Source organism: Carlito syrichta, unplaced genomic scaffold (genome assembly GCF_000164805.1).
Source record: "Carlito syrichta isolate Samal-C Ts95f unplaced genomic scaffold, Tarsius_syrichta-2.0.1 Scaffold316502, whole genome shotgun sequence".
NCBI lineage: Eukaryota > Metazoa > Chordata > Mammalia > Primates > Tarsiidae > Carlito > Carlito syrichta.
The window spans coordinates 1,192,120-1,213,707 of record NW_007260598.1 but is presented as its reverse complement, the minus strand read 5'-3'; the positions used below and the strand labels follow the sequence as shown (position 1 = coordinate 1,213,707).

The 21,588-nt window shown below is 37.2% G+C and overlaps 1 protein-coding gene across 1 annotated transcript in view; it reads right to left on the bottom strand.

Annotated features, from left to right (window-relative positions):
- ABCD3 (ATP binding cassette subfamily D member 3) overlaps nucleotides 1-21,588 on the bottom strand; it is a 79,517-nt gene that overhangs the window by 25,248 nt on the left and 32,681 nt on the right. The window contains exons 5-15 of the mRNA XM_021707319.1: nucleotides 15,473-15,542; nucleotides 13,773-13,870; nucleotides 13,308-13,431; nucleotides 11,087-11,143; nucleotides 8,938-9,080; nucleotides 6,009-6,078; nucleotides 3,586-3,655; nucleotides 3,399-3,496; nucleotides 3,222-3,313; nucleotides 1,067-1,158; nucleotides 898-970 (exon numbers count right to left, since the gene is read on the bottom strand). Coding sequence (XP_021562994.1) covers nucleotides 898-970; nucleotides 1,067-1,158; nucleotides 3,222-3,313; nucleotides 3,399-3,496; nucleotides 3,586-3,655; nucleotides 6,009-6,078; nucleotides 8,938-9,080; nucleotides 11,087-11,143; nucleotides 13,308-13,431; nucleotides 13,773-13,870; nucleotides 15,473-15,542 — 987 coding nt within the window. The remainder of the gene's footprint in view (nucleotides 1-897; nucleotides 971-1,066; nucleotides 1,159-3,221; nucleotides 3,314-3,398; nucleotides 3,497-3,585; nucleotides 3,656-6,008; nucleotides 6,079-8,937; nucleotides 9,081-11,086; nucleotides 11,144-13,307; nucleotides 13,432-13,772; nucleotides 13,871-15,472; nucleotides 15,543-21,588) is intronic.

The following is a 21,588-nucleotide window of genomic DNA, read 5'->3' as shown; positions in this document are numbered from 1 at the left end:
AGGGAACACTGTACATTGTTGGTAACAATATAAATAGTACAGCTATTACAAAAAAAAGTATGGAGGTTCCTATAAAAAATTTAAAAGTAGAACCTCCACATGATCCAGCAATCCCACTTCTGGGTACATATCCAAAGGAGATAAAATCAGTTTGTCAAAGAGACATTCACACTCCCATGCTCACTGCAGCATTATTCACAATAGCTTATATATGAGAACAATCTAAATGTCCTTCAGCTGATGAAAAGATAAAGAAAATAAAGTATGTGTGTATACACACACACAAATATTATTCAGTCGTTAAAAAAACCCTGAAATTCTGCTATTTTCAACATGTACGGAGCTGGAGGACATTATGATAAGCAAAATAAGCAAGACACAAAAGGAGAAACACTGATGACCTTACTAGTACATGTAATTTACAATAGTCAAACTCATAGAAACAGAGAGTAGAAGGGTGACTGCCAAGGGCTGGGGTAGGGGGAAACAGGTTGATTTGGTCAAAGGGTACAAAGTTTCATTGATACAAGAAGAATACGTTCTGTAGATTTACTATACAGCATAGAGACAAGAGACAAATATACTGTACTGTATACCTGAAATGTGCTAAGATAGATGTAAATTAAATTCTTACTAAACACCCCCAAAAATGGTAACTATGTAGAGGCAACAGATAATTAGAAATGCGGTCATCATTCCACAATGTATACATATATCAAAACATCAAGTTGTACACTTTAAATATATACAACTTTTACATCAATGATACCTCAAAGCTGTTTTTTAAAAAGGAGAGTAATTTTAAATTAAACACTAAGCAATTATAAATTGAAAGAAATGGCTACTATGAAGTTGAACAAATGTTTAGGGTGCTAAAGCACCTTTTTCTGTACGTACTTTATAATGTTATCTGCATTAATGACTTCTCCCGCACCAGGTATCAAGGGAATGACTTGTACACCTTCAACACCTTAAATGGAAAATAATATTAAAGCAGCATACTATGGCAGCAAAAACTTAAAACTGTGACCTCAACTGTGAAATATGTGGTACGTGTCATATTTACCCTTCTCCTGGGTTGAGACCATCGTGCGCTCGTACTTGCCGTGATTTAAATCCTTCAGTACTTGCATTAATTCTGTAATCCGAGCAGTAAAACTAAAGTTTTAAAAAAGGAAACCAGGATCAAAATCCCAGACTATTATTACATCTCCTATTTTTATACAAACTAAAATGAAGTTCCTAAAATCATGATTTAGTGTAAGTAAAATAACCTAAAAGAAGTCTCATCAACATAAAACATTAATAGCAGTATGCATGCTTTTATCATGTTTCAGTAGGAGGCAGGAACATGGGGATAAGGGAAGGGTTTTGTAGGACCCCCAACTCAACAGACTTCACTAATATAGGCAAGTCAAGACAGTTGTTTGCTACTAGAATTTTAAGGAAGTTTCTCTTGGATACTACAAAAGGATTCCATTAGTACATTCCATAGACCCAGGAAGTGTGGGCCCTGAGTTTTTACAGGAGCGACTGACAAAGCCAGTGTAAAGTTGGCCTTTTTATCTGAGGAAGGTGTTTATTATATGCATGCCAAATGCATGCTGCCTCCCTGCAAGTGGGGGAAGAATTTGGAAGATTTCCTTTGTCTTATTCTGAAAAGGGGAAAGATGAAGAGTTCTTAAGATGGGATGAAAGCCACTGTGGCAACAGGGAGAAATCAAAACCATGGACAAGAGGTTGAGGAGTACAAGAATGCCATGATGGTCAAAGAGACTCTGCATCAAAGAAGTAAACAGGATTTTTCTGTAAATAACAAGCAGAAACCTCCTAAAGGAAACTGGGAGGTAATGAGTATGTCTGTGGTCTCGATGGTTTGATGGGTACATAACTTATCCCCATATCCATCTAATAGTATACATTCGAAATGTAGTTTTTTATATGTCAATCATATCTCAATAAAGTGGAAGGAAAGGAGGAAAGGAAAGAAGGGAGGGAGGGAGGCAGGGAGGCAGAAAGGAAGGGAGGGAGGTAGGAAGGGAGGGAAGAAATCTAAAGAAATAGGAACTCTCCCATGCGATGAACTGTAAAAGTGAAATCATTAAGTAAGAAGAATGAGCTGGGCTCGGTGGCTCAGCCTGTAATCCCGCGCTTTGGGAGGCTGAGGTGAGTGGATTGCTTGAGCCCACGGGTTCGAGACCCGCCCAGGCAACGTGGCGAGACCTCGTCTCTACAATAAATCAAAAAAAAAAATTAGCCGAGTGTGGTAACACGCGCCTGTAGTTCCAGCTACTTGGAAGGCTGAGGCGGAAGGATCGCCAGAGCCTAGCAGGTCGAGGCTGTGGTGGCCGGGAGTGGCCACTGCACTCCAGTCTGGGCTACAACTCAAAAAAATAAAAAAAATCTCCAGTGAGACTCCAACTCAAAAAAATAAAAAAAATTAAAAAGTAGGAAGAATGTTAGCATTCTCAAGAAAACGGACCAGTCATAGCAGTTTACAACTTCTATCTTGGCTTTGAAGACCTTAACTTGTCACAGAAGGAAAGAAGGGAGAAAAAGAGGAAGAAATACGAATGATGGTTACAGGTCTAGGAAAGATACTAAGTTATCAAATTTCTTCAGTTAATCTTAAATTTATGATGCTTTTTATCTCATGGTGTTTTTTATTCTATACTATGCCCTTCATATTACAGCATGAAATATTGAAATATTTAATTCATTCTATGAACTAAGAACAATATTACTACTAGTCAATATGATCATATTTACAACTGCACCTACAACAACCACAAGTTAACTTCTCATTTTTTTGTATTAAAATCAGACTCATCTCTGTTCAACTGTTTTGCTAGGCTGCCAGTATCAAAGACCTAAGAAAAAACACGAAGGGCAAGGTTCAAATGAGGAAATTCTGCACGTTAATTTCATTTTTATGAATCAAAAAAAGACTGCCATGACTCGGCCTTTCCCAGCTTATCCAATACAGTGTCTCTGGAGCAAAGAGCCTGAGAGCTGCGCCTCTAGTGTAAGGCACAAGCCAGCTGTCCCCAAGAAACATGAGAAGTTCACAGAGAGAGAACAGTCGTCCTTAATTTTCTATCAAAACCGGCTTCCTGGAGTAGGAAATGTTGTCCCCAATCTTAACCTCAACTGGGCATGACCATTAAGGATAACATTTTAAAAAAATTATCTCTGCAATTGTTCATTATTACTAATCTTACCCAGCCAATCTAGTCATTTCACGCCCAGCCAGAACTATTCGACCCAGGGCTTGAGACATTCGCAAAAGCATTCTTCCACTCTGGTAGTAATCCTTAAATAGAAATAAACATTAGTTTTAATTTATATTTCTAAGGCTTTCTCTATTTTAAAGTTTTCATTTATTATCATCACTTTACCTCCAAAAGTTCTGAATGTGAACTTTTGAGATGTCGAGGATGAGACAAATCTAAGAAAGGACGGCTGACAACCAGGTAACCCACTACAGTGGCAAGGTCTGAAACAGAACAGGTACGACTTAGAACATTAACCATGTTTCACTTTTACACAAATTTCCCCATACCAGTTCTTTAAAAATATACTTACATTTGGCAATTATGCTATCAATGAAGCCCATAGAGAACCGAAACAAAATGAAATTATGTAGGTGTTCCACCTAGCAGAAAACAAAAACCAAAAATAATAATAATAATAATTTTTTTATGTATTAAAAAAAGAACTTTATCATGAGGATAAAACAAATTGAATATTTCGTTTATTCAACACATATTACTGAATGCCTATGGTTTCTGATTATACCGGAAAGCACCCTTTATTGAGCCCAATGCTAATCACAGTACAGGTGCCAAACAAAAACTTTATAAAACCATCTTTATACAAACAGAATGAAAATTACCTAAACAATTTTAACAGTGTTGGTTCTCCTGCATGTAACAGTACAACACTACTGTATTGAAAGTACTGTCAAGACACATATATTCCAAAACTGATCGACAACCAAAGCAGAAAGAATTGTGGGATGAGCTAACTTGGGTGAAACACAAGCTGTCCAGACCGGCCCTCAATCCTTTGATTTCAGTAGAGACACATGGCCTGTGCTTCCTCTAAGAATTATATTATACCCAATTTGAACTGAGTGCTAATGTAAACCAGTGCCACACAGCCTATGTCTGTAGCCTTAATATGAGTACACATTATCTCAAAATTACAAGCCCAAGAATGTTTTTTACTCTGGAGTTGCAGTGTCTACACACTGCTCATCTCTCAAGTGATTCGAAGTCCTGCATGGCCCGGCACTGGGCTTTGCTTTCAAGTTCATCTGCTTCTACTTTGCTCCTTCTCACTGATCTCCATAAGTAATGGTTTCCCCACTTAGGGCTTTCTTCTTGCTGCTCCTAGATATTTACATTTTGTGACTTAACTCCTTCGCTTCATATGGATTTCTGACTAAACATCACCTCAAGAGAAAGGCTTTCATGGCCATTCCAGCTAAAATAGCAAGACAATAGCCCCCATCATATCCATCCCTTTATCCTGCTTCATTTTCAGTCACAGATTTATACCACCTGAAATCAGAACGTCTAGTTGTTTGCATATTTACTGTCTCCTCCACTAAAATGGGGCTTCCTGAGTACTAGGAGGCTTGTTCTTAGTATCTTCTGCAACTAGACAATGTCTGGAACATTTATTCAGTGACTACTGGAGATATACCAATGTGTAGAACAGACAAAAATCCCTGAGCTCATGGAGTTTACATTTCAATGAAAGAGGATAACCAGTAAATAAATAAGATAATTACAGACTGAAATACAGTCATCCCTTGGTATTTGAGAGGGACTGGTTCTAGGATTTCCCTTGGATACCAAAAATCCATGGGTGCTTAAGTCCCTAATATAAAATGGTATATTTGTATATAACCTATGCACATCCTATGTACTTTAAACCATTTCTAGATTACTTATAATATCAACTACGATGTAAACAGTTGTTTAGGAAATAACAGGGAAAAAAAGTCTGTGAGTAAGTATAGACACAATTTTTTCCCCCAAATATTTTCAATCCAAGGATGGCTGAATCCATGGATTCAGAACCCACAAATGCAGAGGGTTGACTGTATAATATTTTAAGAAAACAGATAATTAAAACAGAAGTAACTATTGAAGGCCATTTCAAACAGGCAGCTCAGAGAAGGCAGAGCCTCGACCAGGTGACATTCGGGCTGCAAGTCTGGAGGACAAGAAGAGGCAAGCCACATGAAGGTGAGCTGGTAAGCAGCAGTCCCCTAGAAAATGGCCGGAAATGCATTCTGGCAGTAAGTACTCTAGAAGTTCAGTCACATCAAATATAGAGAAGGCAAAAACCCAATTTCTTAAGCAATTTAAAATGACAACCTCATTGACCCTTCTAAATCATCTAAAATATATGTCTATACGCTAAATCAAAGGACAGCAAACTATGACCCACAGTCTAAATCCAGTCTTCTACTTGTTTCTGTAAACGAAGTTTTTTATTAGAACACAGCCATATCCATTCATTTATGTATTATACATGACTACTTTTGAATAGCAGAGCTGAAGAGTTGCAATTGAGTCTATAAGGTCTGAAAAGCCTAAAATACATACATACTGTCTTGACTTTACAGAAAAAGTTTTCTGACCCCTGTTCTATAAAATAATCTTCACTATATTTTCATGAATGCTCCAGGAACAACTTTTTCTGTGTGAATCACGAAATTTATTACTAAATAAGACTTCTAAACAACCTCTGCAAAAATACACTTAAGATTATTCTAACAAATCTACCCATTTTTATAAATGGGAAGTTTAATATACAGATATGATAGTCTAATTTCATATTTTTATTAAAAATATAGGATAAAAGTCCTTTATAGCTATTTTTAAAAGCTAGCTTTGTGATATGAATATATACATAAGGTATGTTTATATATATCAGGATAGGCCAAAAAAAGTCTTTCCATAAGCATGTGAGCCTCAGGTATGGTATCTTACCAGTTTTCGGAAGACTGAATGGATTGTCTGCTTTTCTCTTTTATTCCCATTGTAAAAGGCAATTTCTTCACTATTAAAGAAAATAATTTAGCAATTAATCTTAATGTTACCTATGCCTGAAAAATAATGGAAACATAGTATCTGATGACTGAACATTTCTGTCTAAATGGACACCTGTGACTGAGAGCTTACCTGGTATACCTGGTATGTCTGTACCTGAGACCCTGCTCTGAGCTCAGCTGATGGAGCACAGTAATGTACACCTGGTTGAACCACACCCTGGACTGCAACCTACCCATATGAAGCCTGATGGGAAAAGACATGCTGGGATACTGCTCAGAAATGTGAAATGGGACACCGAAGGAAGTTGTCATGACATATAGTAAGGCAGGGCCACAACAGACATATCCAGGCAGGAGGGAGAGGAACAGTTAGAAAATGACAGGTAGCTATGCCTTGATATACAGCCTCTGCAAGACAGAAAAGCAGGCGGAGTCCTGATGGCTCCAAAGTGCCAGTTCCCAGGAGGGAACCCTGAAGCCCCAAATCTTCACAACCACACCCCTTTCTTGAACTGGCATGACTGAATCCACAAGGACCATAAGGATCTTGACTAGAAAAAAGGGCATTTTATAGATGAACAAAGGCTCAGTGTTTGTAGTTAAGTAAATTTGTGAAAATCATGCAGCCAGCAAGTCAAAGAGCTGAAACTGTAACTCATATCTGACCCTATTGTTCATAGTTTTCATTAAGAATGATGTAAAGTTTCCCAGCAAATTACCTCTTACAGTAGAGGAAAGTAAACATTTACAGAGAAGTCAAGAAGGCCAAGTTGAAACTCCCTTCAACAAATATGCAGTATTTCTTTAAAGTCTTTTTTCCCTTAAAAAATTATGAGTTATATATTCTACTTCAAGACGGACCTGCATTTTTTCATAAAAACAAGTTTTCTCCTACCTGAACCTTCTTCAAGTTAACTTAACTCTCCGAAAAGATGCATCATGCTTGTCATGTGTTTCAGTTTCCTTGACACAGTGACACAGAGCCCCGGGGTATGAGAATTCCACAATTCTACACCTACTATTGCTTTTTATAACTCCCTTCTACCTCCTCTGCACACTCATGCCTACAGAAGAAAATGCATACGGATTCTCTTCCTTACAGACTTTCCTGTACATTTTGGCTCAAATGAAAAATCTGAAAAGGTAAAAACATCCCAGAATACTGATGGCTGCCTATCTAACATCTATTCTCTTCCACGTCCTTCTTCCTCAGAGAACTCCACCTTTCTTAAATTATCTATACTTTTCTGTGCCTGATGCTATAGAAGTGGCCTGAAGCCCATCATGAAGTGTGGGTCCTGACGGGTCCAAGCCTATCCCATTGCTGTAACTGCTTCGGGCATGGGCAGTGATAACCATGGCCTATGAGACAGACTCTTGGGAAAGGTTTCTTTGCTCTCTTCAAAAGACACCAGACACCAGATGGCCCCTTTTTGTTTCTGGACTTTTTTTTTGCAGGGGAGAGGGGCTAGTGAAATCTGGAACTCCTTTTGTTATCTTGTGGGAAAGGGGCAGCCTACAAAGGAAGGCTGAGCCAAGAGAAATCACTGAGTTAGGGGCCTGGTCACGCTGTGCCTGGAACTCCCGTCTTAGGTTCTTATGTAAAGCAGTAAATGTCCTTACTGTTAGGGCAGGAGTCAGGCTTTCTGTTTCTTGCAGTAAAAAGCATCCTACCTGATACCATCCAACATTTACTTGGCAAATCACCTCTCTACTTAACCCTCTATTCATCTGCCTCCCTCGAACACAAAACCCCATTAAAACTGGTACTATTTCAGCAATCAAGGAAGTATGCGAAGAGGGAGCTATTAGGAATAATTTAGTAAATATCTATAAAGGACCACATAGAGCATTAAATAAATATCAGAACATTCAAATGACTTAAGGTTGACAGATTAATATATGAGAAAATTTACTGATCACTTGTGCCATAACAAAAACTGAGCTAGGCCAGGCATGGTGGCCCATGCCTGTAATCCCAACACTTTGGAAGGCCAAGGCAGGAAGATCCCTTGAGCCCAGGGAGTTCAATACCAGCTTGGACAATACAGTGAGACTTTGTCTCTACAAAAATAAAAAAATTATTTTTGATGTGTGGTAGCGCTCATCTGTAGTCCTAGCTACTCAGGAAGCAGAGGCAGGAGGACTATCTGAGCCCAGGAGTTGGGGCTGCAGTGAGCCATGATTGTGCCACTGCACTCCAGTCTCAGCAACAGAAAAAATAAACAACTGAGCGAGAAGTTTTACATGTTATCAAATCTTATCCTCATAACAACCCTATATTATCTATCTATTATAAATAAGAAAAGTGAAGCTATGAATAATTTGCTAAAGTATTATCACGTATCACTGCTATGTGGAAGGGGTAGACTAAAACTAGTATAACTGGCTCCAATGCCCACACTTTTCCCTCCTGTTTTAGATTTTAAAACTCTCTGGAAAATAAGTAGAGAGACATATGCAGTGAGACTGAATTATTATTGAGCATTATAAGCTTAGTCTCAAAATAAAAATATATGGATAAATTGAGAAAATTTTCTTTAAACAAGTATTGTAAGTAAACTGGAATTTGAATTGTATCTTTACTATGTTCAAAATTAAATTAACAGGATCAAATGAAGGTATAAACAGGTGAATCAGGGGATACTACATGGTTAATCAGAAGTTCAAACTATGGAGGATTATTGCTTTACAAAACGAACATCCTTCATAATGCGTATTTTCAAAACCAGTAAATACGCACACTATTTCAGTAACAGTACTACTAGGCTTTGTGGAGTAAACGGAAAGATCTCAATATCCATAAAAGTGAATTTTTAATACAGCTTGAATACACTTCTCCTTAGCTTGAATACACTTCTCCTTACCTATTTGTGATGAGCCGGGAATTAACGTATCTATATTCTCCTTCATACTTCTGTTCAGTTATTGTCATCTTACCAATAGGTCTTCTAAGTCGAGTTAGGAACAACCCAGAAACAACCAAGTAGGCCATCATGCTTGCTGGGCCCTAATATTATTGGGACAGAAAGATACACAAAGTTCTAGGATATAATAACAAATCACTCGATGCAAATACATACAAATAATTAGCCCCAGTGGCTTATTCTCCCCCTTGCTTCTCTTCTGAACAAATAGCCACTAGCCTCTACATTTTACCCCTTATCCATTGCTCCTTCAACCACTGCATCTCACCTCCAACTCCCTGCGTGTGCTCATCTAAACACTCCTACCTGCAGCTCCCACTGTTTCTATGACACCTAACTCTCTTCTGTTGGGAATCTTCTTGACAGACTCTGAGGATTACACAGTTAACTCTTGGACCTCTTTCTTGCCTTCTCTTTGAATGACAATATTCCATCAGGTTCCTTCGTCAGTCTTCTTTTCAGTTCAGGTCTATACCTCTAGTCCTACCACTATCACGAATCCAAGGTAGGATTTCCAATTAAGTGCTATGTATCGTTCCCTTACCACTGTGTAGATGCCTCAAGATCAATTCCTCAGACAGGCTCTGTCTGCCTTTCCCTGCTTGTATATCTTACTTTCAGCTACTGGACTCTGTAAATTTGTAAGTGACCTCATCAGCCATTGACCATCTCAAGAGAGAAGTTTCAAGTTTAACTTTTTAAGCTTATCTTAAACCTGTTCCTCATTCCCATATATATCCTAAGCTCTGCCGTACTAAAAATGTTTCCTGAACATGCCACTTAAGTGAGGCTGTTCTTATGTTTGGCAAGCCCGACATATCTAATGGATGCCTACTTTTATCTCCCAAAGCCGCTCAAATATCAGCTCCAATTCTTCCAGGCACTAAACACTTTACTGAAACTTCTATTACTGCATTGATCACACTGCATTATAAGTGCTTCAATATCTCTCTTTCACCATATTGTAATTCCTCTTCAGCAGGAACTGTGTCTTATTCATCTTTTCATTCCTACTATCTAGCACAACGTATGTGGAATATAGTACGTATTCAAGATTTAAAAAATAAATTCAGTGCATTTCAGCAACTTCTACAAATATGGACCAAAGAGATAACTACAACATAGTTTCTGCCATTAAGAAATGCAGAATCAGACAATAGGAAGACACATTTAATACTATAAAAATGTAGCAAAGTACCATAAAAATATTACAGCAAAAAGACAAGGGATTTGGTCTATTCACTTGCTTATAGTAAAACAAGCAATAAAAATGATTAAACCTGGAACACAGGATAACAAAGGGTTAGGAAAACAGAAAATTTTCAATAAAAAGCTGCTTTCTGGCCAGGTGTGGTGGCTCACACCTGCAATCCCAGCACTTTGGGAGGCTGAGGCAAGAGAATTGCCTAAACTCAGGGGCTGGAGATCAGCCTGGGCAACTTGGCAAGATCTCATCTCTACAATAAATCAAAAAATTAGTCGGGTGGTGCATGCCTGTGGTTCCAGCTAGTTGGAAGGCTGACCTGAGCTCAGCAGGTCGAGGGTGCAGTGGTTGTGTATTCCAGCCTGGGTGACAGACTGAGGCTCCGACACAAAAAAAGAAAAGAAAAACAGAGCTGCTTTCTCCAGTGTTTCAGAAAACAACAAAAACTATTATGTAAATAATTTATTAATCAACTGCACAATACATGCACATAAAGACATACATAAAACAAACACACTATTATATGGTTGTGTTATAAATGTATTGTTGATAGTTTTAACATTCAAAGTGATATTAAAATGGTTGTCTCCATATCTCTTTTTAGACATTACTCTGAAATAACAAGTACATGGATATTCAATGTTTAAATACTTGGGGTTTTTAATGCCACAAAAATTTTCCAAGTATATAACTTACGGAAAATATAAAAACTAAATCAGTACTTTTAAAATCTCTAGTTATTTTATAACCAGACTTTATAAGGTACATCATGTGAAAATCTGTTCTTTGAGATACACAAAAATTTTTACAGACCATCAAGCTATTAATAATATATATTTATATTGCATTGTAGCAATTTAAAAGGTAAAATAAAAGTAGACTCACCTGAGCTCCAATTGCACTCGTTAACTTAAAGATATACAAAACTATGTCTAAAAATGGCTGTAAGATAAATAGGACACACAGAATTAAAACTAAAGAACTAGAATGATAACTAATACAACATTTTAAATACAAAATGTCATTAAATATTTAATACATAACTACCAACATGAAGAGTTTCTACCAAGTATAATGAATTGTAACTGTATGTAGATCAAATTAATAATTTATTATATTACTAAAATATACAGGTTTTTATCTCAAGAAAATACTGAGAGAGTCTGAACAATGTCTATGGACTATCAAGTGGGAAAAACATTTATCACTTTCCATTAACTAAGACAGTTCTTCTGTAATAATTAACTATTAGCAACTTAGTAATTTCTTAATATAATGTAAAGACACTGAATAAAATGATCTGAGTTTTAAGCCCAAATCTGCTGGCAGCTTTTATGGGTTCTATATATTTTTAACTGTACAGTAAGAGACTTTTCCTGATCTAAAATTGTTTGATTCTATTACTTTATCACAACTTCTATATGTTGAATTAATCAAGTAAGCCTCTGACTCTTATGATATAAAACTCCAGAACTAAAATATTACTGTACTGCTCCTCAAACATAGAGACAACTCACCTGATGCACTACTGGTTGCTTAAATTTTGAAGTGTTTTTCAAGAAACCCAAATCGTGTTCATTTGCTTTAAGGCTACAGACATCCCTTTCTAATATTTATATTATTATTAGAATAGATGGCTTGGTTTATTAATTCACTTGTACTAAGGTCTACCTTTTCTTTTTTTTTTTCTTTTGCCTCATAAATTACCAAGAGGCCAGAGATACTTGTAAAATTCAAGCGCAGGTAAAAGTTATTGGCAAAAATGACTCATAATTTAAGTCAGAGATCAGAGATCAAATAGATATTAAAACAGCAAACACAGTCGGTGTACAGCACCACTACAATTAAGTCACTTAGGGTTCTTCTCTATGGCAGATGTGGCCAAACCTGAGCCACAGACTTGCTCAAGGACCCACATGCAAGAACGTCTACAGACGTACAGGAAAGGCATGTGTGCTTCCTCCACTCCCACCATGCATGTACACCCACACACAGAGAACAAATATTAAAAAGTGGTGATGGGAACTGAGAAGAAATTACTGAACTGTTTGTAGTTGATGGTGTTCCCAGAGTTTGGAATCAGCTAGCAAAGACTTCTGGAGAACTAAATAAAGACAAAGACTAGCATGAAGAAAAAAAGTATCTCAGCAGTATAGGCTGTGATCGAGGAAAGATGCTCTCTTGGATACATATCTCTAAGAACTGCCTGTCCTCCCTCCATCCAGATGGCTGAAGCAGGAGCATTCCTATTCTTACAGTGTGACCCAGTCCCCTGTATACAGTTTTTCATCCCAAGACTGGTTATCTGGGTCAATTGTGACCAGAGGCAAAGATTCTCTAATCAGTCCAGTTTGAGACAAGCTCCTGCCCAAGATCAGGAGCTACCGTGTGAATCAGGTGGTAATTGCAGCATCTCAGATCAAGAGGGGAGGGGTGCTGCAGGCAATCTTACAGGTATTCACCACAGGTCCTAGTCAACACAGGAGGTCATGGCAAAGAAGACTCCTTCATAAGAAGACTGCAGTGAGAGCTGTGAGGGTGGTGAGATAACATAACAAAAAAGAACCGAAGAAATCAGCAAGCGAAAAGAAAACTGGGTAAGGTTCTCAGAGCCAGGGGCTCTGGCAATATTCTGAGGAGAAGGGGAAAAACAGAAGGAAAGGGAAATAAACTTGAATCTTGTGAAATTTGTTGATTACTACTTTCATGATCTATTAGAGATAATGAAGCAGATGAATGGGCAGAAAGGAAGTCCTACTCTAGTGCTATCAATGTGGAACTGGAAACATAAATTGATAGGCAGTCTCTAGCAATAGTTAGAAGTACACAGGTCAAGAGATGAATTTTTTGTTGTTGTTTTAATGAAATCAGCCTGCAAAACGCTTACAAGTCCTAAGGCACTAAATTATCAGTTCTTGGTCAAGGCACCTCCCCAAAATAATACTAAAAGTTAAATAAATATAACTAAAACTACAATAGCTCTAATTTTCTTATAAAAGCATTAAACAGTTCTATGCTGCCACTCTGCCTATCAAATCAATTCTATATAATTTGCTTAGATTCAAAATTCAACAGATTAAATATAATTTTTTTAAGAGAAACTTACCTTACTAAGATTTGAATACAGATCAACTACACTGTTACAAAATTTTTCTACATCTTGTGTAAGCAGCTGGTCTGGATTAGCTATTCTGTTGTCCAGATTTCCCATTTTATAATATGTGAAGGCTCTAAAATAGCAGTAAGAAAATGATTTTAAAACAAGTGATTAAAAAAAATTCACATTACACCACCCAGCAGAAATACACAGAAACAAAAAGTCTGGAGCCAGAAGAGCCCCTAAAGGTTGCCCTGATTTTAAGGAGGAGGAAGCAAGTCCAGAGATTGAGGACTTGTTGATTAGGGGAAGAGCATAGACTAGAATCCAAGCAACTGGGGGTCATCCCAAATGTCTGTCTAAAAGCAGTTTTCTTGAAAAACATATACAGTAAATCAACACTTCTGCATCTTGGCTTCATAGATATTACTGTTCAATTTAAACATTTTAATACAAAAACAGGTCATCACTTACTGAAGATACTCCTCATAGAGGTATTTAGTGAGCCTTACTCGGAAGCACAGTTTAAGTTCATTTAGCCCATACTTCAAGAAGTTATTAACCAGAGAGATCTAAAAACAAACAAACAGTGTTGGTCTTGCTTCATTTCTACTTTCTAAATTATAATTTATTTCTCTACCATTTTGCTATGTCCTAAATCCTATTATTGTTATAACTGAGTTCAAATCAGTATTATTCAGTTCTGTTTATTGTATTTAGCTAAACCATATGCAACTGGCTTGAATTATCTTGTGTTAAACTCTACATAGAACTTAATTTTAAAATATGTTAACATCATTAATTATGAGATACCATTTTGCTACTTTTCGGGGATGGTAAACAAACAAAAAGTCAAATCTATCACCTTTCTAGTCAACATAAAGATTTGCTTTAGGAGTTCAGACATGTGATGCTATCAGCATCACATCCTAGACAATGGAATACTACACACACTGTATTTGTATTTGTTCAAAAAGCCACTATAGGTTTATACCAATTATTGCTCGTTCCCAGATTATTTCTAGAGCCATCTTTACTCACATTTTCCATTGTTATATTAAAATTAATCCTTCCACTTCTGGACTCACATTTACATTTCAACTCACATTTAACAAAAATTTTCTCAAGTGGTCTTTGCAAAACACTGGATTCTGCTAAATCTCAATCTCTGCTATCTATGTTTGTTATCTCAATTTTTTATTTTAAAAGGTCTAAAAACTATGTATGTCTATCCTCCAGCTTTATTAAACTAGAATTTCTTTTTTTTTTTTTTAGTTGGAGTCTCACTCTGTCGCCCAGACTGGAATGCAGTGGCTGCTCCCGGCCACCGCAGCCTCGACCTGCTGGGCTCCGGCGATCCTTCCGTCTCAACCTTCCGAGTAGCTGGAATTACAGGCGCGCGCTACCACGCCCAGCTAATTTTTTTTTAATTTTATTGTAGAGATGAGGTCTCGCCTGCCCAGGCGGGTCTCGAACCCGCGGGCTCAGGTAATCCACTCACCTCAGCCTCCCAAAGGCGTGGGATTACAGGCTAAGCCATCGAGCCTGGCTTTAAACTAGAATTTCTGACATATTTTCAACCTAATAGGATTTACAACCAAGCTTGTTTTTACACCAAAATTTAGAATACTAAAATTCTTACAGTGTCAATAAAATGAAAATAAGAATCAAGCTAAGAAAATCACTTACATTTTAGAATAAACAATCTATTTTTAATAAATTTGGACCATAAATTCCAATTTAACAAACTACATGAGTGCTCAAGTCACTATAATAGTTTATAGTTTAGCAACCAAGATGATTTACCCCTTGCCTCTTCTCTCTCAACTTGGAAATATCTAGAAACATTTTCAGTTGTCACAACGGGGAGGGAGTGCTACTGCCATCTAATGGGATGTTGCTAAACACTGAAGAAAACCTGGACTGGTTAAAAAAAAAAAAAAAACAAAAACCCCACCCATACATATACCTATTAATGAAATTGACTAAACATAATTCCTTTTAATTTTTCTAACATAAGGTTGAAAAATTATGCTATAAATTACAAAACTAAACTTGAAATAGGAATTTGGTATGATCAATCTTTCAAGAATTTAATAAGTAAACATCCTTTAAGATTATGATAAGTGCAAATATTCCCTATGTAAATAAAACTTTTAATGAATTAAACTTACGAGAGGCATGGCAGCGATGAAGTTGAATAAGTATCTCTTGAAATCTTTTCTGCTACGACCAATGATACCACTGCAAACCACCACATGCAATGCATTAGTTGCAAAAGAAGCAAAATCTAACACAAAGAAAATTTCTGTAAAGCTCTAAAATTCCTTTTGGAAATTTCTATTGAATCAAAAGAACTAAAAAAAAAAAAAGATGATAAAAAACATTTTCTTACAAAAGCATATTTGCAACCTTTGAAGCATAATCATTTTGAACAACTTGCTTAACTCCATTCTGCAAATGGCAAAATTAAATAGAATGATAACTAATTCTCTCCTTAGTTGAAGGGCCATTTTTAATTAAGGTGCCACAAAAAGAGTTAGCTGGCAGAACAATGAACAACCTTATAGCCCAGAAATGAATTATTATGGATAAATCAAAGTAGCATTTGTTTGTTTTAAACCATTTTAATATCCTGATTGTCACTTGTATGAACTAATGACAGGCAGGGACCAGCAAACTTTTTACTACAGAGTCAAGAGTCAATATTTTAGGCTTTGTGGACCATAAGGTCTCTGCTGCAACGACTCAGTTCTGCAACTGTACAGCAAAAGCAGCCAAGAAAGAGCGTGGCTGTGTTCTAGTACAATTTTATCAAAACACACGGCAGGTATGAGATTCAGCTCATGGGTCCTGGCTTGCCAACACTAGGACTAAAGGACAGGTGGGAGCAGAGCAGGGGGCAGGCGGGTCCTCAGAGCCTCAGTGGGTTCTGGAGAAGTGTCATGCCTCTCAACACTCTTAGCTAGACTAGTTCCTCTTTTACCAGTTTTTAATGTTTTATAAATTATGTTTTAAAAATAGACATTAAAATATTAAAGTAAGGGTTCCACTACTTCATTAAAAGTCTAGAAACAAGTTTTATTATCATATAAATAAAGGATCTTTGAGTATTATATGTGTATGATCTACTAAACAGATATAACTTATTTTATCATAGAACTTTTTTCCAAAAATACATATTAATATTCCCAAAGGTAATAAAATATATTTATATAAAATGTATAAAATATATTTTTGAAACACTGGGCAAAATGATTTAAACCTAGCTGCCTCCCGCCCCCCGGCCCACAATGACCAGGACATGTCTAGAGGAGTAATTTCCTTCCTATGAGGGAGTAGGTAAACAAATTTTGGAAAAGTCTGGGTTGAACAAGCTCACAGATGTACTTTACCAAAGACCTGCCCAAAGCTTTGGATGTGTACTATGTGCACCATGACTCTCTGGGAGGGGATGCAACACAAGGTATTTCCTCTGCCATAGTTAGGGTTCCACAGCACATACTTTGGGAAATTTTGGACTGATAAAAAAATTAAAAGTCCTATTTTTATATAACTCCAAAAAGGCAAAAAATTTAAAAGAAAAAAAAAAAACAGTTAACTAGAAGACAGTTAAATAGAACAGAACCACATGCAAAAATATTGTTTATAGCAATAAGAATATTAGAGACACTAAGCAATAAGACCATGCAAAGAGTTTAAAGGTTTATGTTAAAATTGATTGAACCCAACTTTACATAAAACCAAAGTGTTTTAGTGCTGTCCAAGCTGTGAAACACACAAGATTATAACATTCTGGTAAAGAACATGCCTTCATTCAGCAATGGTTTACCATTGGAATAGCAGCTATAAATTTAAAAAATGGGTTCTTGAATAATGCCTTATTTCTGCTTATTATTCCACTGCAAAAGAAAAACAATTAACAAAGAGTAATTTTACGAGAGCCCTAATCATTACTAATTCCAAAATATATAAGAATCTTTATAAAACATAGTTTGGTAATTTTAAAAGGCTGCTTCTAGCCAAATGGGTGAAAATAAAATATATCTTTATGACTTGATAAGACAGCAATAGGGTATGAAGAATTTTCCTCCATATCATGATTACCACAGTGTCCACCTTAATGATGGTGTCTGTGCTATTAAGATCTGCCCATTAGCCACCACAAACATATGTTTAAAATACAGTGGGTCGATGCATAAGTTTATAGCACCTGTTTTTGGCAGCAACACTGCAGTGTTGGGAGTTTATTGTTTGTCATTTGGAGTAACAATGTTGTGCTTGTGAATACGCCTTGCACTTTGCAGATTTGAAGAAAGTTAGTGCTATTTGTGAGCTAAAGAAGATGGAGTATCAAGTGGAAAACAAGAAACACTTCCAACATATTCTTCTGTTTGAGTTTCACAGAAGGCTAAAGGCAAAGGAGGCAGCTCGAAACATTTGTGCCATGCACAAGGAGAATGCCATCAGGGAAAGCACATCAGGACAATGGTCTCATCATTTCAAAGAGGGTCACTTTGACTGGAGTGATTCTCCATGTTCAGGAAGATCACTGGCTTTGATGAAGTCATTTAAATGCTTTAATCCAAAATGATTCATATCAGTCAGCCCGAGAATTGTCAAATGTAATGAACCGTGACCATCATGTAGCATGAACATAACACAGGCAAGTAAAAACGCTATGAACTTATGCATCAACCCAATAAAAAGCACATTAAAATGAAGTCCATTAAGGATCATAACAAGTCCCTGTGAAATTCTTTCCTTAGCAAAAATACATAAATCTCGATCTACTTTGGTTGGAACAGGCAAAAAGGGAAAAACAAATCAATTTATAATGTAGCTTAATTTATCAGAGAAATATGTAAATTTTTCAAATAAAATTATGAAGGTACAATGTACAATGTAAAACTTTTAATTTGATCAAATATTAACGATCTCATACATAGCAGAGCCTCAAGGATATTTATTAAGGAAAAAGTTAGCAATTAACTTTAAAATGACTGTTTTACAATTGGTGAATGTGGGTTAAGAATATAAGGAATGTAAGGAAGTTCCTTTTGCTATATATTCTTCTCTTCTCATCTCTTCTTGTCTCTTCTCTTCTCTTTTCTGAGTTGAGATTTCACTCTGTTGTCGAGGCTGGAGTATAGTGGCAGGATCATAGCTAGTGACCTCAAACTCCTGGGCTCAAATGATTTTTCCACCTCAGACTTCCAAGTAACTGGAACTACATATGTTGCACCACCATACTTGGCTATTTATAAATTTTTTGTAGACAGGATCCTGCTATATTGCCCAGGCTAGTCTCAAAATCTTGGCCTCAAAAGATCCCCTCGTGCTACTTTTACAACATACAAGTTCAAAGTATATCAAAATAACTTTTTAAAAAACTCATAGAAAAAAAAGAAAAATAATTTTTTAAATTTCATAATTAAATTTTAAAACTGAGTACCCCACAGGTAAACTACTCTATCTAGTGGAATTATAACTGACTCATGCTACATAAGAACTTTCCTTTTGTCCACTGTTGGGGTTCGCTCAGAAACCAAAACCCAGATATGGCGCTGTGACACGGTGAGCTGGAGAAGCCTCAGAGTCTCTCTGACCTGCTCCCACCCTCTCCTGCCTCTCCATCCTCTGTCTCTCCTACAGCACGGGATGAAGTTGTTCTCTGAAGTTTCCTCATCTGTTTGAAGTCCAGACCCACTGAAGAAGAACACAGTCACCTCTGGTCCCTTCCTGGAGTTTTCATGAAATGAACTCATATCACAGGAAGAAAGTCTGTCGACACACCTGGACAGACTTTTGTCACAAACCACTGCCTGCTCTGTGGGTCAAACAGACTTTGTCCTAGGCCATTATGTTCTCCAAGCCCACTGACTTGTCCTCAAAATCATTTATTCCCTCTTAAAATTATCCACACTTCCGCAGCTCTCCTTCCCCAAAGAAGGGCATAAAAGCATCTGCACCTGACTGGGTTGGGGGAAGACCAGAGTGACGCCATTTTTCTGTGCACAGTAACAAAAATGCATGTGCCTTTTCTTCTGTTAATCTGCCTTTCGTCAGCTGATTCTCAGTGACCCTTCAAAGGGCGAGGGGGAGATTTTCCTGTAGTCCCTACACCAACATCACCAATTAAATGAATGCACCATCTACTCTTGGCAATGCATTTTTTTCAGTTTATTAAGTCTTTGAGAAAATTAAAACAGCCTCTATTCAATTAAAGTTGAAAACTCCAAGTTCAGAAAAGTTAGCATTATTCTTTTGAATCACAAAGTATGAAATCACAAAACTTTAACAAAAGGGGGAAACTTTAATAAATAAATTTTCTACTCTATGCTAGTACTGTACATTATGCTTTATATGTAATATGTGACTGATTCTATACTGATGTATATGATGTTGTTCACAATGGATGAAACCTCGATATTTTTGCCACAAGGCAATTAACAATATTATAGTTGGAGAGAGTGTATTTTTAGTAAACAGATATAGCATTTAAAATCACAGCGAAGTTATCAAAAGAAAAAATATACCATCGTGTAAAGGGCATAAAAGTCAGTTACACAAAGGACACAAACCACTTGTGCACATAGCTCGTCAAAACAGAACGGGGTAATGAAGCCAAGCCTCCTAAAGGTGACAGCAGCAGTGAACACACATTTTAATTAGGCTTATGCTTCACATCTTAGAATTTGTGAGGACTGATGATTCAGTAGTGTGTGTGCACGCACATGCACACACACACAGCCAGTCTCCCCCTACAAACATCCTTCAAGGAAGAGCAAATAATTGGCAAGCCCTCAATTCCAGCTTCTAAATTTTAAGGTAGCCTTCACTTGTACATATGAACTCACAGCCAAGAATCACAGACTATTGAGGAAAGCTTCCAATGCTAGTAACAAAGATCAGAATAACAAAGGACCACGAAGGACACAGAAACAGAACAGAAAGCCACAAAAAAGTCTTTTTAAAACAATAGCTCCGCCGGGCTCAGTGGCTCAGCCTGTAATCCCGCGCCTTTGGGAGGCTGAGGTGAGTGGATTGCCTGAGCCCGCAGGTTTGAGACCCGCCTGGGCAGGCGAGACCTCATCTCTACAATAAAATAAAAAAAAAATTAGCCGGGTGTGGTAGCGCACGCCTGTAATTCCGGCTACTCAGAAGGCTGAGGCGGAAGGATCGCCAGAGCCCAGCAGGTCAAGGCTGCGGTGGCCGGGAGCGGCCACTGCACTCCAGTTTGGGTGACACAGTGAGACTCCAACTCAAAAAAACCAAACCCCCCCCCAAAATACCAATAGCTCCAGAGATGAAAATATATGGCATAGTTAAAAGAATGACTACTATAAAAATGAACATCCATACAAATGATAGCTCTTGGAAATAAAATCATAACACAAATTCACTGGATAACAAAGTTAAAGAAATTTCCTAGAAAAATTACAGAGATGAAAATAGAAGAAAAATTATAAGATAATCAGATGATCAGTCCAGGGGATTCAATATACAGCTAATTAAGATTTCAGAAAAAAATAGAGGATTTTTTAAAAACACAAGAAAATTTCCCAGAATGAAGAATGAGTTTCCAAATGAAAAAGAGCCCACTTAGTGCCCAGCACGATAAATGAAAAAATAAAAAATTCATACCAACATTCAGTGAAAATTTTAAACACTAAGAAATACAGCATCAACAACAATAACAGGTTTGGGGGCGGAGCATGAGGACCAAATCCCCAACTAAGGAAGAGTAATCAGAACAGTAACAGGGCTCAACACCCAACTGGGACTAGATCAGAGGTTCTAGAATAACCTGGATGTTTCAAGAATTGACACTAATTGAACCATAATCTCTAGGGATGGGTCCAGGCGCTAACAGTTCTTAAAACTCTCCAGATGATTTCAATCTTTCTGCAGCCAAGGCTGAGAGCCAGAAGATAACAACAGAGTGAAGCACTCAAATCCTGAAAAGTGATTTCCAACTTGGAAGGCACAAACACAGCTCAATCAAGTACGGGAGCAGAAGAAAGACATGTTCAGATCTATGAGGACACAAAAACTCTCCTGTGCTCCCCTTTTCAGAAAAAAACTGCATCTGCCTAAGCGAGAAAGTAAACCAAGGAAGAGGAAAACAAGATCCAGAAGCAGGTTATTTAACGCAAGAGAGAACAAAGAACGAAATTCCCTCCAAAAATGATGATAGCAAGTTCAAACTTGACAGCTATTTGGTGAGCCTAAATGCAACCAATTCTGATGCAAGCAGGAGACAGGAAACTAAAGAGGTTCAGGCTAG